The sequence below is a fragment of the Siniperca chuatsi genome, linkage group LG18, assembly GCF_020085105.1.
Source record: "Siniperca chuatsi isolate FFG_IHB_CAS linkage group LG18, ASM2008510v1, whole genome shotgun sequence".
NCBI lineage: Eukaryota > Metazoa > Chordata > Actinopteri > Centrarchiformes > Sinipercidae > Siniperca > Siniperca chuatsi.
Genome location: NC_058059.1, coordinates 21,250,607 through 21,268,125, shown reverse-complemented (window position 1 = coordinate 21,268,125; position 17,519 = coordinate 21,250,607). Strand labels below are relative to the sequence as shown.

Sequence of the window (17,519 nt, the reverse complement as noted above, 5' to 3'; positions counted from 1 at the left end):
TAGTTTTATATTAAAAATGGGTCATATGACTACCTGTATGAGAAAAGGGTCGCTCGTGGTGATGAACCCACAGAGAATTATTACCCAACTCTGCAGCTCCCCTCGGCTTCACAGAGGTTTATAGTGACTCGCTCTTATAGAGTTTTTGGCCGAAGCAGGAAGCTGTTTTCAGCGAAAAAGCTCCAAAAACCAACTGTACCTTTACCTGCCCAATACTAGACTGCAAACAGACAAAGTTAGCGACTAGCTAATGAACATATTGGAGCGATTAGCTGCTAAAGAGGCAGATATTTCCCCCCGGGAGTTGGTGGAGACCAAAAACAGAGCTAAATTGAGATTGAGTATTGGACTTTCATTTATCAGGTGGACACAAACACAACTCCAAATGAATGATAATATTGCTCTGTGTTTGCTGAATGCATAAATAGGCAAGTGGTTGCTAACAAGTTTGCCATACAGCCTTAACAGTTGTTGTGTTCAAAGCTGTTTTTAAGTAAAATTTAGTTATTGCAGATTTAATGAAGATCTAATGTATGTGTTGTCTCATGCTGCAGTAATCAGACTGGAGTGATGAAAGGTCCAAATGTATCTTACAGACTAAGAAAACGGATCAACCTTTCTAATAAAAACGGAACAATTTGCAAATAAGCTGCAGACAGGCTCTTAAACAAAATGGGCGGAGATCCTGCAGGATTTTAATTGGTCGACATTAGACGAAAGGGGCGGGGCCTCGGTTGGCCTCGTTGATGTGATGCAGCTGCAGGAAGAGAGAAGCTGCTGCTGCCTGAGGAGGAGGAGGAGGTGGTGGTGAAGAGGATGAGAAGGTAGCACTCCAAGTTAAAGACTAAAGTGCCGTTTATCATCCTCACTTTGACTTTTGATGAATGAGAACCACACTAGAGCTGGTTTTATGCCCAGAACACATTTCGGCTCTGTTGTTTGCATGTCTTTAAACCTAAATTATAAAGGTGATTAAACCGGGAAGATGTTCTGCTGGTTGTTAAAATGGACAGTTTGCTTTCTCGTGCTCATGACGACGAGCACCGCCTCCCCTGACGATGCACCGGTGGATTTTGGAGGCGAGTCCGGCTCGGGGATGCTGCAGACAGGTAAGGGTGGTGTTACACCTGTGGAGCCTCTTAACTGTCGAGGTCAAGTATGAACATGCGACTTTGTGACACGACATTTATTTTATTTTTTTGCTTGTTTTACCATGCGACAGGTTTAAAAAATTTTCTGGCTAATGTTGGATTTACACTTTTGCTTTTCAAAGTGGAAACGGGGCTAATTCGGTGAACACGTTTTATGACACACTCTTGACATTTTTACCCCAACAAAAATATTGAAACTAAAGGCTTTGCTTTGAAGAAAAGTGACGAAGTGAATTTTAGCTAATGGTAGCAAGCTAGCCGCAAAATTAGTTTAGACTTAAAAGTGTTTTTTTTTTTTCTATGTTGGGTGCCTTTTTAAACGCAAGCAGTCCTCAGTTGGTGCAGGGTTTTGGAGTTCATTATCAAGAAATCTCTTTAATACAGGCCTAGGCCTATATAATTGTGTTTCTCCTGTAAACTTAAACCTTAAAAATATCCACCTTAATCCACTGTTATGTAACATAAAACCACTAATGTTCTCTTGAGAACCCACACATTATAAATTCTGCTGTTGTCACATTGGACTTTTCTTCACCATCCTCTGTAAACTGTGATTTTTCCCCAGTCATGCCAGATTTGCTGATGCATTAAAAACAAAGCTACTCCGCCTATGAAGGCTCTTCAACAGCCAGTCACTCCTGCTGGCTGATATAGAAGTCAGGTTTTATCAGCTGGAGCTCATTACATCATTTGTTCAGTGCAGTTTGCGTCCAGATGAAACTCTTCCACTTCTCATCAGCCGTCCCTCAGATACTCAGCAGCCTCAGTCGGTCCAGCTTTGATGCTGTAACTCTCTTTTTATTTTATTTTCGTCGCTCACCGCTGTGAGAGTGAAACCAAAGCACTTGTAGACTGAAGCCCTTAAAACCGCAAATCTGAGGTGTGTCTTTAATGTACTTTTCATGCTGTTAAATGCTTCACTGACTTAAATGTATATTATTGCTGCTGTCTTGCCTCTGAATATGCACCTTTTAATTGTCAAAAACCACTTGGCCATTGTCAAAGTTGCCAAATCCATTAAATCAGTTTGAGCCAAGATAAAATCTTTTGTCTTTTTTCACATTAAATTTGATTGTTACATTTCCTTTTACATGGCCCAAAAGAGATGCTTGGACTTGCTTGGATACATCATGCACCCAAAATGTCTTTAGTTTGCATAAAACACATGTGGAAACTGAGGCCAAAACTCATCCACAGTTATTAAGTCACATGGAATGCTTTTATTCTGCCAAGCAGACGTAGTTAATCACAACATCGTTTTCCACAGCCAGCTCTGTTGTCTCATCAGTGTTTTCAGTGTCTGGATCTCCTTTGTTTTATCAGGACTGTTGATTCAGTGACAGCGGCGGACATGCTGCAGCTTTACATTGTGTTTCTGAGCTGTATTGGAGTTGTTAAATCCATCCCATGACCTGTTGAAATTGATCTTAGATTGGAGCTCTGCCAGGCGCCCGAGTATGTCATGTCTGGATTCCACAGCATCGTACATACTGTTTGTTTTGCAGTTTGGCCTTAATCACATTTCCTCATTGCCATCATTTGTATGTTCGAGCCACACAGGAGACCCAAACAGAGATGTCAGAGAGCAGGGAACTAGCTGGGAGTTGGGATTAGACCGGTGAGGTGACAGACGAATCCCGCAGCGTGTTGATTGAATCCAGCCCGATGAATGTTTTCACTGTGTGTTTTCAGAGAGGTTCTGTAGATGGCAGAGCGTTGTGTAAACTTTGACTGGATATCAGTGAATAGGCTGACGGTTATGTAATACTGCTGAAATAATCTTCTTGCGTTTACTGTTATTGTTATGTTTCCTCAGTTAAATCTCGCCCAGATGTAACTGAGCTCATTTGGGAATGTGTGATTTGTGCTGAATATGAGACAGCACATTCTGTAAGTGATAGAGTTCAAAGCAATGTTGGACTGCGGAGCTCAGTTTTTGGAGATCTGGGCTACTGGAGATACTCAGTGCTAATGTATACATATTTGTGGGGGGTTGTGTGTTTTGAATAAAATCATCAACAGGCAAAAACTAACAGAGTTCTTGGACACCATAATGTCTAAAAGAAATACGCGTAGTATCAGAAACTGAGAAGGACCCAGAAATCCTGCATCCTGTCGGCCACCTACTCACTTTATGAGATTATTACTTTATTAGATTAACCGTCCTGACAGGACGTTGGCTCAATCAGTCAGCTTGTTTGATACGCAGGGCTGCAGAATGCGTTGTTGAGATTTCAACCTACATTTACCCATAACACCCTGCACTTTGGTTCACAAGATGCCCACTTCATGTGTGGAGTTTGGGAACTTGTTTCCATATTGGCAAGATGAACTTCAACTTTGATGAAACGATTCCAGGTGACTTCCGTCCTCCAACAGTATGGCGCTGTAATTCATACTGTAATTGCAGTTTTCTGTCAATACCAAACTTAATGCAGGTCTTCTCCACATTCCTGCATTTATACACCTTTTCAAGTAAATTGGAAAATACATTTATCGCATATGTATTGGCCTGATTTATCATAGTTCTACCCATTAAAAACAATAGCAGAAAGCATCTGTTCAGTTTGTGTATATAGCACTTTTCAGATAGCCTAGATTAGGGAGGAGCAGAAGAAAGAGGGAACAGGAGAACCGACCAAGTATCCTCCACTGTGATCTGTTGCGCAAGAGTCACTCACCTTCATATTTGAACCCTCTATGACTGCAATGAATCACATATACTACACATGAAGCATTCCTTTTTACTCAGGTTTGATGACACAATGAAGTTTAACCCAAAATTCCTCTGCAGGTAATTTATCTGTTCTGTCATTATTGTCAAACCAGCTCTGATTTGACTTTGAAGCCTGTGTCTTTGTGTGCGGAGTGCAGTATGCACCCATCAGCCTGCTAGTGTCGTAGGGTGAGGTGCTATATAGAGGTATGTGGACCCAAAAGCAGATGACGAGGAAGCGGTCTCAGGGTGAAGTAGCCGGATGACTACCGTGTTTATTGTTGGGTGGAATGCAGGCAAGAACAGGCAGAGGTGAGCAGACAGGTAATGAGCAGACAAAAGCCAAAATCCAAAAATCCAGAATCCAAGAATCCAAACAAGGTCCACCAGAGAACAAAGAATCCAAAATAACACAATCACAGTCAAGGGCTTGGCAAGGAACAACACCATGTGTACAACAATGATCCGACACAGAACAAAGAAAAGACCCAGACTAAATACCCAAGGGGAGGTGCGACAACGAGACACAGGTGCAAACAATCAAGGGAGGGCCAACAATCAAAACTGGAGGGAAAACACAGACAGGAAGTAAAAACACAAGACACACAAGGGAAGAAGAATACTACTAAAATAAAACAGGAAGTGATAACACCAAAACCACCACAGCTAGTGAATATAGATAACTCTGTACAGACCTTTAATCCCATCTGACATGAGTCTATGGAGGTTCTATATAGTTTTTTGCCCCACCATATGTGTGGCATAAGAATTTTGTCCATCCAGCTCTTTAGAGATGTAGAGACAATCGCCAGGTTTTCTATCCAAATGTAGTGCAAAATTGATCAGAACTTCCAGGGAAAAGCCAGTTAATGTGCACTTCCATCCACTACCGTTAGGAGTTGGGCGCATCACCAAACAGTTAAACCACTGCAGAGAAAGCCAGCGCAACGAGATGATGTAATTAAAAAAGCGCCAGTCAAACCTCAACCGGTGTAAAATGTGATGGAATTGTAACATTTCGTTTGTTTATTTGAGGAATGTTACAGTCTCCTCATCACTCAACACAGATCTGATGTTTAGTCTCCCCAGCGGAACGGAAGCTTCAGTGGACTTTTAAGTCACATGCTTCATTTAGTTCTTGATTTATTCGCCAAGTCTGTTTCCATTGCAGTTTACCACAGTTTGCTTTTATTAATACACCTCCTTTTAATCTTTCCACCTTAGCCAACCCTTTTCATTTTCGACACTCTCATTTCTCTAGTACTGTATCTCTATATCAGAAACTAACGGTCAGATTTTCATGAACTTTATGTGGATATTCATGGTCCCCTGATGACAAATCCTAATGTTTTGGGCTTTTCCTCCAGCACTAACATCAGGTCAAAATTTCCACTTGAACTCAAAACCATAAAAATCTAAACAGGAGATTCCAATGAAATGTTCAGCCTCCATTCATGCTTTCCAGAGGATGAACCCTTTCTATCATGGATACTCCAAATTTTTTCTTCTAGCACTCCTCTCAGGCCAAACTGTCAACTTTGTATGTAAGAGATCTATAAATCTAATTGGCTTAGTTCCAATGACCCCATGGGCAAAGTGAGTTCCATAAAGAGGTTTTCTCAGTTTAGTGTGGATAAACTTGTGTACATACAGTTCTCTGTATATGTATATAGTGTGAATGAGTGACGGATTGCCTATAGCTCTGTACCTCCTTGAATTTAGCATCTGTCATTTCCAATCCATCCATCCATCCTTCCAGTCAGCCATACTGCTGTGATATGTGACTCCCATATGGCAGGAATAGCCTCTGACCCTATGAGATAGGTATCGCTAGAACACAGTATTCAGAACAGCTGTTGGGAAGTTTTGTGATGCTTTAAAAGAGGTGTGCCTGCATCTGAGTGTCTCCATACCTCTCAGAATCACCCATCCACTCACCTAACTGCTACCCCAACACACTTATCTTCAGAAGTGGAAATTACTCTGAACGGTCTTTTCGTGTGTCTCAAGTGCACACTTTGGGAACATGGGAAGGCATCATTTCACAGACATAGCTGTAATCCTTTTTTTTAAAAAAATATTTTCAATCATATATAACGTGGATGTCATAAATGTGCTTTAGATTATCCAGCTTCAAAAACATTCTGCCCTGCTAGCGGTGGGGCCTAAAGATGTCTGTCTGTCTGTCTGGCTCTTTGAAAGCCCACAGAAGATATCTCCAAAACTACCAGCCAGATTGCCATGAAATGTGATTGGGAACATGATTCCAAGAGGATTATTCCTAACTACATTTAGGTGGGATCGTGAGAAAAGCTGGAATGATTAGTCCAATAGTTGACTGGCATAAAATTAATCAGCAACTATTTTGTTATTAAACGTTAAATAAATAATTGGCAGATGAATTGATAACGAAATTGTTAGTTGCAGCCTTAATCCTAATCCTTTTCTCCTGCTCCCAGTAGGATGAACCTTTGAGATTTTAATGACCTACACTATGTAAAAAGTGCAATACAAAAGTCTGGCAGGCACACAGTTGTCTTTTTCTAACCCCCTCTACATAGAGAATCGCCGTCATTCAAATTCATTGTGGTACACTTTGCAACACTTAGGTCACATCACCAAGCCCTCGAGTCATATCAGATCAAAAGCACAGTGCCGGCCATGTCACTAACACACTTATGCTCTTCCTGCAGGTTGAGCTCATGATGTCATTGCCAATATAATGCCAAATCCATAAACAGGCATCTGCATCCAATGAAATGCAATCTTGGGCCTTAGTGGTTGGTGAGCCCTGATCTGGAGCCCATTAGCCAGCTTTAACCAGGCAGAGGCCCACATACTGTGGCGTGCATGGTGTAACATTCCCTACAATATACACAGGCCCAGCGGTCTGGTTCTGAGCGTGGAGTAGGTTACAGCTTGTGGTTAGCTTTGTGTGAACAAAAGCAGGTGGAGAGGGATAGGTGCAAACCACATGTTGGACCAGAACCTCCTTCCTCGTCTGTAATCTCTTTTCAAGCCAACTGGAACCAGATGGCAGATAGAGTGGGCTGATAGTGTTCAGACAAAGATGCTCCTCAGATGTTTGGCTTTAAAGCTGAATATGAATAAAAGAAAGGGCTTTTTATTTTTATTTTATTTTATTTTTTTAGCATTTACAACGTTACCTCAGGGACCACTTTGTAGTGTCGTTTCTCAGCTCAGTCACCGCAAAGAGCCTGCAGACACGTTACAGCCTGTAGGACACAGATTTATGTGGAAAGGGCAATTTAATGATCTGGTGGTTTGTCCCCAGCTATGCTGTTTGTGGTTCCACTTCGACTCAAGTGTTGACACACATAATCGTGCCCATTCTCTGTGCAGCACTTGTAGGTTTCTTAGTAGCTTGCAAATGTTAAACACCTGCCTTGTGTTGTTGAATAAAAAGCTAATGGTGACAGTGTGCACCTGGTGTTGCAGGTAATACCTGCTTAAGCTGCCAGCAGTAATGTTTCTTTTTATTTGAGGTGTGTTGATTTACATTCTTACTTGTTGGAACAACCATATTTAGTGATGGTAATGGTATGTATTTTCACTTTTAGTGCATGGTGTAACAAAGTGTAACGAGCAGATAGTGTAATAGTGCAGCAGGTAAACCATGAATAATGTCTTTTACTTTAAGCTTTTGTGCACATGGTTTTGCTGGTATGCTGTGACAAGCACACACCACTATACTGTCAAGTCACAGAATCTACATGATATACTGTATGTGTGTTGAACTTGTTAGCAACGAGTTGCTTATTTGCACATCCAGCAGTTACAGAGCAACATTATCATTCATTGGAGTTTCTGGCCACGTGGTGAATCTAAATCCAATATTCACTCTTCTCTCAGCTCTGTTTTTGATCTGTGCTAACTCTGAGGGAAATGTCTGTCTCTTTAGCTGCTAAATGCTCCACTATGTTCACCAGCTAGTCGCTAACCTTGTCTGTCTGCCATAAAACACTGTGGGTTGAACTTTTTTCCGCTGAAAACAACTGCCTGCTGCGGCTGAACCGATGTTATGAGAGCAGTGACAGTGAACCAAAACAGTTTAATTGTGGGCCGGACAGCTAAACAAAGAGCAGAAACCAGAGAGAAACTCAGTCTATATAATGACATACTAAATGCTGGGCAAAATTCATGGTTTTTGCTTTGTATATAATTTGTATATAAAAATGATTCACAACAATTTTAGACAGCTAACCTGAACACCAACATGCTCTATATCAAAGCAGCCACAGCAACTACTCAGGCAAGATCACTGAACTGATGCATGAGAACTGGAAGGAGAGGAAGTGAGACAGCGCCAGGGCGCGGGCGAGAGATGTGACCCATGACCAAGTTATCATAGTTCATAAAAATGCAGAGCAGTGAGGATACAGCCATTTCATACAGGAGACGAGCCTATGTAACACAGATCTACAGATGTGCGTTCAAACCACGTTGGACCTGTTCATATGAGACAGCCTCTGTTTGTCACTGTTAGCAGAGACTCCACATGGCTGTGTAGTTCATACATTTCACTGATGAACCAGATAACTGTTACTTTGACTCAGTGGGACACTTAAAAAAAAACAAAAAAAAAACACCTCAATATGTTTGCGCACTATAGCTCCAACCTGCTACTAGTCTGCATTGCAAGGAATATAATAATGGACATATACATATCATAATAAACAAATACTTGTGTACTACACATATAGCCTCTATCCCAGTAAGAAAGGGGGAAAACATTATATAAGTTTAAACTTTTTTAATCAATTGATGGTTTTTATAATGCCTGGTTTTAGGGGGTGCTGCATCCCCCTCAGCACCTCTACTTCCCGCATCCATGGAACCTGCCACTTTAAGCAATGCAAGGCTAGGTTCACCATGGCGCTATGGTACTTTATTATCATGGTACTGATCAAATTTCATGCACTTTTTTAATGGTATTACCATGGTGTGGTTTTGTTAGTTACCTGTGTTCCGAAAGTTGTGTCCTCGTTTTTGTCTCTTACAGATTTGGCTGTATGATCAGTTGTGTGTCCATTTGTCATGTTGTACTGCTCTTATTGTCAAGGTAGAAAACAGGCTTTGTTGCTGCCTGGTTATGAGCAGAGGGTTCAGTAACAGCACTTGGCATAAGTTTGGCTGAGTGTCCTCAGTCTGGCAGGCTGCAGACCTAAACCTGGTGCTGATTGGGGTCTAATAGCAGGGCCTTGCTTTATTTGGCAACCATTTGCCCTGTGGGACACATTTAAACTATCATTTTTTGTAATTCATCATTAAAAAAAGTCAAGGTGGAGCCAGGAGGCCAGTTTTAACTGCTGCAGCTGTGACATGTGTAACTGCCTTAATACACTTTAGTTCCGCAAAATAGATGCCAGGTGATGCAATGTTGTTTCATACCAGTGAGAAACGCATGCACTCACCAGTGATGTTGCTAGGTACGTGTGTTACATTCTAAACAACAAATATGTGTTGAAATCATAGAAATAAACAAAAGAAACCCTTCAGAAAACTCTGTTCTTACCGTCTGCACACATACTGTATCTCTCCAGCACCAAACCGGGTAGTTACTAAAAAACTCCTCAAATACCGTCTCACGCACACACACGATAGACGGTGAATTAACAGTGTTATGAGTCTGTGTTTAATTTGCCGTGTTGCCTCTCATTCCCACGATCTCCTCCCATTAAACTAGCGCAGCTAAACAATGGAGGCTGGTAGCGAGTTGAGGTGACACAATCCAAAATGTGAAGAGCAGAAAGTATGTAAGTACGGAAATACAGTTTATCTTTATGGATTATATTGATGCCAAATTGACAAGAAGACTGTCGACATATGACGGCTTTTATCTTGTGTTTCTAGAGTTATGTGTTTTTGCAGACACCTAAGGAATTGTTAATGTCATATTTCTTAAAGGGAGTTTGGTGTATTATTTTCCCCAGAGCGCACAGGGAGATTCAGTTTCATTCAAACTGCTAATACTGTATGTAGCCTATATTTTTGAATGTTTTGTCACCACTACAAAAACACTAGGTAACTGCTAAAGTATAAGGTCGTCTGACGTTGACTGCGGTTAGTTACAGGTTTGATTAATGGTTTACAGTCTAATAATGTGTTTATTAATAACTGATGCTGGCTGATCAGGCTAATTATCAGCTAACTGTACTCAGTTTTTAACTGCAGTATGCAGTAAATGGTTGCCCTTTGTGTGTGCGTGTGGTTTTTAAAATACTTTTCTAATTAAAGATCATGTGCTTGATGGTTTTTAACATTTATTCACCCAGAAAAAGCTAATTTTCTGTATAATATGAAGTCCTCTTTCTGTCAGCTGCTGTGTATTTCCAGATTTGGGATTTTATTTCTTTAATTTTCAGATCCATTTTCAGCATGCATAATTAACCATATAACCATAATTATAACCATATAACATCGAACACGAGTTTAACACTACAATTAGTCAAAAAAAAATAAAATTTTTATTGGGAACCCACTCAGTTTCCCTGGGATCTACTCAAATGACCACCTGTGGGTCCCGGGGACTGACTACATTGAAAACCTAACAACATCACTGACTCACACACACTAAATTCCTGTCCCTGCCACACACTCTCCTGCTTTACCTCATAGTAAAGGAACTTTTTTTCTTGCCACATAAAAAATTTAACACATTTTATACACATTTATGGTTATTTGTAAAAGATTCATGGCACACACTTTTGTGATACCTTGGCTCTTACATAGACTCCCTAACACACACAGACATACTGTTCCGCTGACCATCTGCATTTTCATTGGCCCGTGTGTGACATCGGCAAGGTACGCTGCATGGTAAAATAAACTAGAGTACTCTGGCTGTCCCAGTAGTGTTGAATATGCCATGCACCTCAGTCAACTCCAGAGTGACATTTTCTGAGGTGTGTGTTTTCCGTAAACTGGTTTAAAAAAAAAAAAAAAAAAAATCTCCACTGTTCCTGCTGTATTTTTCTTTTTTGTAACCAAGGTTAAGGTCAAATTTATTTATAGAGCTTTTAAAAACAAAGCAGGCTTGTGCCAAAGTGCTTTACAACAATGCAACCAAGTATGAGTAACATCTATCTATCTCTTGTTTTTTTTATTCATAAGGATGGATATTGTTCAGATAGAGATTTTTTTTGCATTTTCTCTCTATGCTTTTTATTAGCTTTGTATAATTTGTTGTAGCTTTACAGGATAAGGCGTGCAGTGACGTCTGTCGATTGTCGCTGTTATCGAAAATGCAGTTCCAAAGTTGTTTGAGAATAAATTACACTTTGCATGTTCATTGTAATGAAGGAATGTGTGACAAAGCATGCAGGGCTCAACAATAAGCATTGCCCGGGGCAAGTAAAATGTCACGTCGGGCAAGTAAATCTTGCAGCTCACTTGCCCCATCAGGCAAGTGGTAAAAAAAGAACTGAACACATCAGTTTTCCAGGAGGTCATGATGGAAGTAGCTAAGGAGTGAGCCATCTCACTTCCTTCTCATCTCTCTTGAGAGTTGCACTCGCGAGTAGGGATGGGTACTGACACCCGGTATTAAACGGGCCCCAGGGCTAAATCATTGAAGACCGTAGTATTATCACGCTCGCTGCAGCCTCTCCTGTCAGTGTCGGGGCTGTGCTCCTCCACACACACACACACACACACACACACACACACACCGACATATGGAGCGCGGTCAGCAGATCAGACAGACCGCGGTGGAGATTACTCAAACTGACAACAACTACGCTAGTTACTGTAAGTAAGTGCAATCTATGACACACTGTGTTCTGATTCATTTACTTTATTAATTATAAGGATTAAACAATGACAATTAACTTTGTTGTTATTTGATTACCTCTAATAAATAAAACAATTTGTGTAGGGGCAAGTAAATTACCCGACTGGGCAAGTGGGGAAAAAGAACCTTAACGATTAACCCTGGCATGGCTCTTTTATGTGGTTTTATAGTCTTGGGATGACAATACAGTTCTGTGTCAGAAGCATAGGCTACTGTATCAGATTTGGCTATATAGACATTTTTGGTTTTAGTCTCTAGAGGGGATTTGTTGATACTTAAAAAGATGAATTTAACACCAGTGATATTCTTGAATGTTCACCTAGCAGTGCAAAAGCATAAAAATGTCGTCATAGAAAGGACCTGAATTTGGGAATTCTTCAACTAACCTTCATCTCATACGAGATGAATATTTGTTTGTACATGGTCCTTGACAGATAAATGTAAAACACAAAACTAAATGGCACCACCTTTTGGTCGTGGCCCTGCGGCATTTGAATGATTGTTTTCCTTCATTTACTGTTGGAGAGCGTTCTGCATTTTTGAAACCTGTTCACCAAAAAGAATGAACTGGTAAACCTGCGTGATGAAATGAATAGGTCTTTAAGTTAAATGAACAGTGTGGTAGGTTAAAATGAATACCCCTTGACATCTTCATAAACGTTCTGCATGATGATGAATATGTGCAGATGCTTATCTTTATTGGTTTGGCTGAACTTTACTGATGAAGGACCTGGGGTGACAACTCTGTTATGACTAACAGAATCTGAGCAGATCCTAGATGGGACAGCCAGAGGGAAAGACTCAAAATTAGTTTTCTTCTTTTTTTCTTTTCTGTGGTTGAACCATGCCCTCACCTTTTTAAACTCCTGTCAGCCGCTGTCTGTCAGGACCCGTTCGACCTGTTGCGCTTTTGTTTACTTTTAATGTAATTTAATTTGTTTTGAAGTCTCGGCTAACTCTGGTGTGTCGCCTTCACTGCTCACATTTTAGTCCAGACTGCTCAAGGTTTATCAGCCGTTTCTAGGGGCCACAGGCAGGTTTTCTTTCTTCTTCTATTCATCGCCTGCATGGCGCTGTGCCACTCTAATGTGGCTCTAATCAAAACAGTTCCCCCTAAAAAGAGACATGTTGTGCTTTGTGTATGTGTGAGTGTGTTTGTCTGTTGGACACATTAGGCTGTTCTGTAAGGATGAAGGTCATAACCAGTGCCACAGCCTGGGCTGGAGTTAGACCAGAGAGACCAAAGTCATAAGAAAACCTGAAGCCCACTACAACAAAATCCCCATCTAATCAATTCATATTTGTTTAGAAATGAAACGCGAAAGATCAATGTCCTAAAACCTGAATTTTCTTCAAAGAAGTGCCTCGTTTTCACCAGATAACCGCTTTCCTAAACTTTCTGAAACTTAAATACTTGAAACAAGTTGGTTCGCAATGGAACCAAAGCGAAATAATCTCACTGCCATGCCACATTTTGTCACTCATTTTGAGAAAAGGGGATTTTTTGCAGGAGGTGTGTACCTTTTTCATTAACATGGACACCTGTACAAGATTCATAGAAACAAGCTATTTGCTTCTCAACATAAAATATTAGCTATAGCTATTATCCTATTCATATAATTAGGAATCAGGTTCTTTGTCTTTCATCTTTGCGATGACCTCATGTAATGGCACTGTCTTTAACTTTACAGTAAATGTAGACATTGCAGCCACATGCCGACAAAAAAAGCCTGAGAACAATGAACAATGGAAAGACAGTTGGGATGCACACAATGCAGCAGATTGTACTTCTTTCAGCCTCTCAGTCTGCAGTGCATTCTCAAGAGACATGAGATTGTATGTCTGCAGACTGACATGTTACAGATAAAGGCTCAGCAAGCTACATTCCTGTCACACTTTTTACAAGCTTAATTTAAATACATATTAACCCCTTTTACACACACATACTCACAGACTGGAGAAGGGACAGGATGCCAGTCATTGTGAATTGAACCAACATGGAGGGGTTGAGAAAGATCAGACTTTATGCAATTGTACTTTGATGCGTGGGAGCTACAACCGTTAGTGCTCCATGTGAGTCCCATTGCTTCGGCCTGTGGCTTCCCAATTCTCTAAAATATACTGTAACTTTAATGAGCTACTGGGACTTGAATAAGAAAAATAGTGCATGGAAACTGATTGCAGACACCAACACCATTCATTTTTGTGAATGAACTACTTTGTCATGTGCCAGTATAGTGGCAAAGTCGGAGAATAAATGCCCAGTTGGAGCTGAGTATGTATAGTATGCACCCAATGCCAAACATTCCCGAAAAACCTCAAACTAATGACAGCCAGTCTGCAACTTTTGAATCTGTATATGTAAGTGAGGCGTGAAAGTTACTATTGGGTGACACGATGAAATCTTCTTTCACAGTTTATGTAATTTATATAGCTAAACCAGTGAAGTAATTACCCCCAAAAATTAAGGTACTCCATCTCAAAAATCCTATAACTCCAATATTTCAATACGCAGTCCTGTGTAACCGTAATTAGCTTTGAATTTCAAGATCGTGGGCCTTGGACTTTTAATTAGGCAATTAGCTTTTCCATATTATCTATGCGGCTGCTAGAGTCACTGATGTTGTCTTCGTTCAGACTGACACGTGTCTCGAGTTCTTGGATTTGCTCAGACAATGTGGAGAGCGAAGTTTCGCTCCTCGCTATAGCAGAAATTCTACTGGTTGTCAAATTTCTATTGTCCCATTGTATGTATCGTCATATCTCCCCACTAACTTTACAGTTTTTTAGCTAAAAATGAATGAGAGTGCTTCTCAGACAGATGCCTACTTGGATAATGGCCTAGCTGTACAACATCAATTGTCGTCCATCATCATGTCACTTGTCACTCATTTTCTTTGCATCCCTTCTTCTTAAGTTAAGCGAGGATAACCTGGTTCTCGTGACCCAAGCTGTGTTCTCATCTCTGCTGATTAGGTGAGAGTGACGTAATCTACTGTGGTCTGTGTTGCTGACAGACATGAAGAGAAAACCATCGGTATGCTGCTGGCGCCCTTACAAACAGACACATGCCTCTCAGGATGTCTGAGAGTGGTTGTTATTACCGAGTTGCAGGGCTGAGACTTGATGTAGATGGAGTTTCCATCAGTCTATGCAAAACAGGTCAGTTGGAGGACATACTGTACGTGAGAACTCATTTTCCAGCGTTCATGAGTCTCCCATCAGAATGATAGCCCATTACATTTTACACCAATCTATCATTCTGGAAAACAAACATTTCCAGCATGTTGGCACAGTTCAACAAAGTTGACAGCAATGAAGAACAACATGAAAATGACAAAGCAAGATGTCTTCACTGCTTTAGCTACATATAGAACGGAGAGTGTGACAGAAAAGAGGAATGGGCTTTTCATTGTGATGTTATGCTTTCACTGTCACCCTGTGATTAAACTATCCTGTACTGATATGTCTTTGGTTCACTGGAGACCTGAAGAGTAACCAAATCAACTGAACTTGACTCTTAGGGTCAGGATTCATACACCAGGGCCATTTGACCGAGCTGAGCGAGTCTTGTAAAGCTTTTTACAAGAGTTTTTTACAAGCACTTTAATGACTTTGTCAATATAACTATGGCGTTTTCTTACCCCATCCACTGTGGTCTGCATAATAATGATGACCTTAACAAGACAGGGCAGTGGTTATGAGGGCAGTGAAGACTTTTGAGGTCATGAGATCTCAGCCGATGTCTGGCCCGTCTAACCGAATATTGTACTCTCTTTTTTTATATTGATTAAACTTTAATTCACCAAGAACACCCTGCTGAGATTAAATCTTAAACATAAGAAATAAAAATCAATTCAATTCAAGTCAAATAGGCACTTACAGTATTACACTTACATTACAGTATATTACAATACAGTATACTGTTTAGGGCTGCAGTTAATAAACTTTTTCATTATCAGTTAATCTTTTAATCATTTAATCTACCACTGTGGAAAAAAACAGAAATCCCACACACTATCACTTGTTCAGAACTTAAACGGACAGTTCACCCCAAAATCAAAAATCCGTATTTTTCCTCTTGACTGTAGTGCTATTTTTCCATCTAGATTGTTTTGGTGTGAGTTGCTGAGTTTTGGAGATATCGGCCGTAGAGATGTCTGCCTTTTTTTAATATAATGGAACTAGATGGCGCTCAGCTTGTGGTGCTTAAAGCGCCAAAAAAATACACTTGAAAAACTCAACAGCAATGTCACTTTCCAGAAATCGTGACCCGGTTACTCAAGATAATCCACAGACCTTGTTGTGAGCAGTTTCATGTAGGAGCTATTTTGTTTCTACCGAACTACACCCGCCAAGAAGGATGGAAGGGTGCAGCGATACGGTGATACTGCTAGCTCAACTAGCACCACTGAGCTAGCTAGTGTTACAGCTCAGCCAAGGAAGATGGCTGAGCTGTAACGCTCGATGGCTGCCAACGATGGCTGCCATTAATGCTTACGTCTTGCGCGGTCACAAGCACGAGCCTCTCGTCCATGAGTGGATTCATTTGATAATTAGCATGAAATACAAAGCACAGCTAAGGCTGATGGGAATGGCATTAGTTTTGCAAGTATTTGGTCATGAATTTTGACCTGATGAAGGTGCAAGATGAAAAGTGAAGCATCGCCAAAGTGATTACAATTCATCCTGGAGGGAACCATGAATGTCTGTACAAAAGTTTGTGCCAATCCATCCAGAAGCTGTTGAGATATTTCACTGGATAAGTGAAAGCAATGACCTGCTGGATATGTGTTTCATAGCAAATCATCCAATAATTGTTGAGATATTTTCGTCTGGACCAACGTGGTGGACCGAGCCATGTCACCAGTGTGTCTTAAAAAAGTCATTCTCATGGTGAATAAGTTCTACAACGTTTAGGCTGATTAAATATGTTGTATGTTAAAAAGCACATTGTGTAACCTGTAATCAGGTTGTTTACTCTTATTTCATGAAAACTGTTGGAGATACAAGGTTTTCACCTGTTAGCAGTATTATGAGTATATGACACAGAACTGGTCTTTCACACAATGTTTAACTTAACTCTAGTGTTTGCCACATGAAGACAGACTGTTTGTACTGTACTGTTTGTACAGAGGTGACAGCAGTATTATGGTGCCGTTTCCATACACTGATTGGCCTGGATCCTATTGAATTTGTCAGTCTGAAAACACATTCATGTTCCAGCTTGAAAAGAAGGCGCCTAAATCAGGTTGCTTACATAGAAATGTAACAGGAAACATAGAGTAGATACAGTATCAGTTATATAATTTGGAAACTGATCTGTTTTTCTACAGTGGTTCATGACTATATGTTTCACAGATAACAAATGTGAAAATAAATCAACTAACTTAAGGGGGCTGTAAATGAAAAATTAATTAAATTCTGTTGAGAAAGTATTTGGTGCTGATATTCATGTTTTCTGTGAAAATAGTGACCTCTTTTAGTTGGAAAATATTTTTTTCTCATCCCCTGATCATCAATCAGTGGGTGCTGGGATCTGGTGGTTTGTCTTCTGTCCAACACACACCTTGTTTTATTCCTTGCATTTCCACTCCAGTTGAGCTGTGTTTCTCCTTCAGTGTTCCAGCAGGCTCATTACCTGACTCACCAACTCCATCGGCCGTCCAAAAGCCCCTTCTCTGCTTTCCTCATCTCATGTAAAATACTAATTTACAGGCCGTTCTGCCCTCCCCACCCTCAGCAGCTTTATTTTTCTAACTGGTATGTAAGACACATGTAGCACAAAGGCTTTCTCCCCCCATCTGTTTGCATGTTCAGCCGACACATTCCTCAGCTG

At 40.6% G+C, this 17,519-nt stretch overlaps 1 protein-coding gene across 2 annotated transcripts in view; it reads left to right on the top strand.

Annotated features, from left to right (window-relative positions):
* Positions 1-724: 724 nt before the first annotated feature.
* si:ch211-196i2.1 (collagen alpha-1(I) chain) overlaps positions 725-17,519 on the top strand; it is a 113,113-nt gene continuing 96,318 nt past the window's right edge. Inside the window, exons 1-2 of one of the 2 annotated variants that reach the window (XM_044174550.1) lie at positions 784-824; positions 1,014-1,109. In XM_044174550.1, coding sequence (XP_044030485.1) covers positions 1,031-1,109 — 79 coding nt within the window. In that variant the 5' untranslated portion in view covers positions 784-824; positions 1,014-1,030. Of the gene's footprint in view, positions 1,110-17,519 lie in introns of both variants that reach the window. The other variant, XM_044174549.1, reaches the window with a different exon arrangement.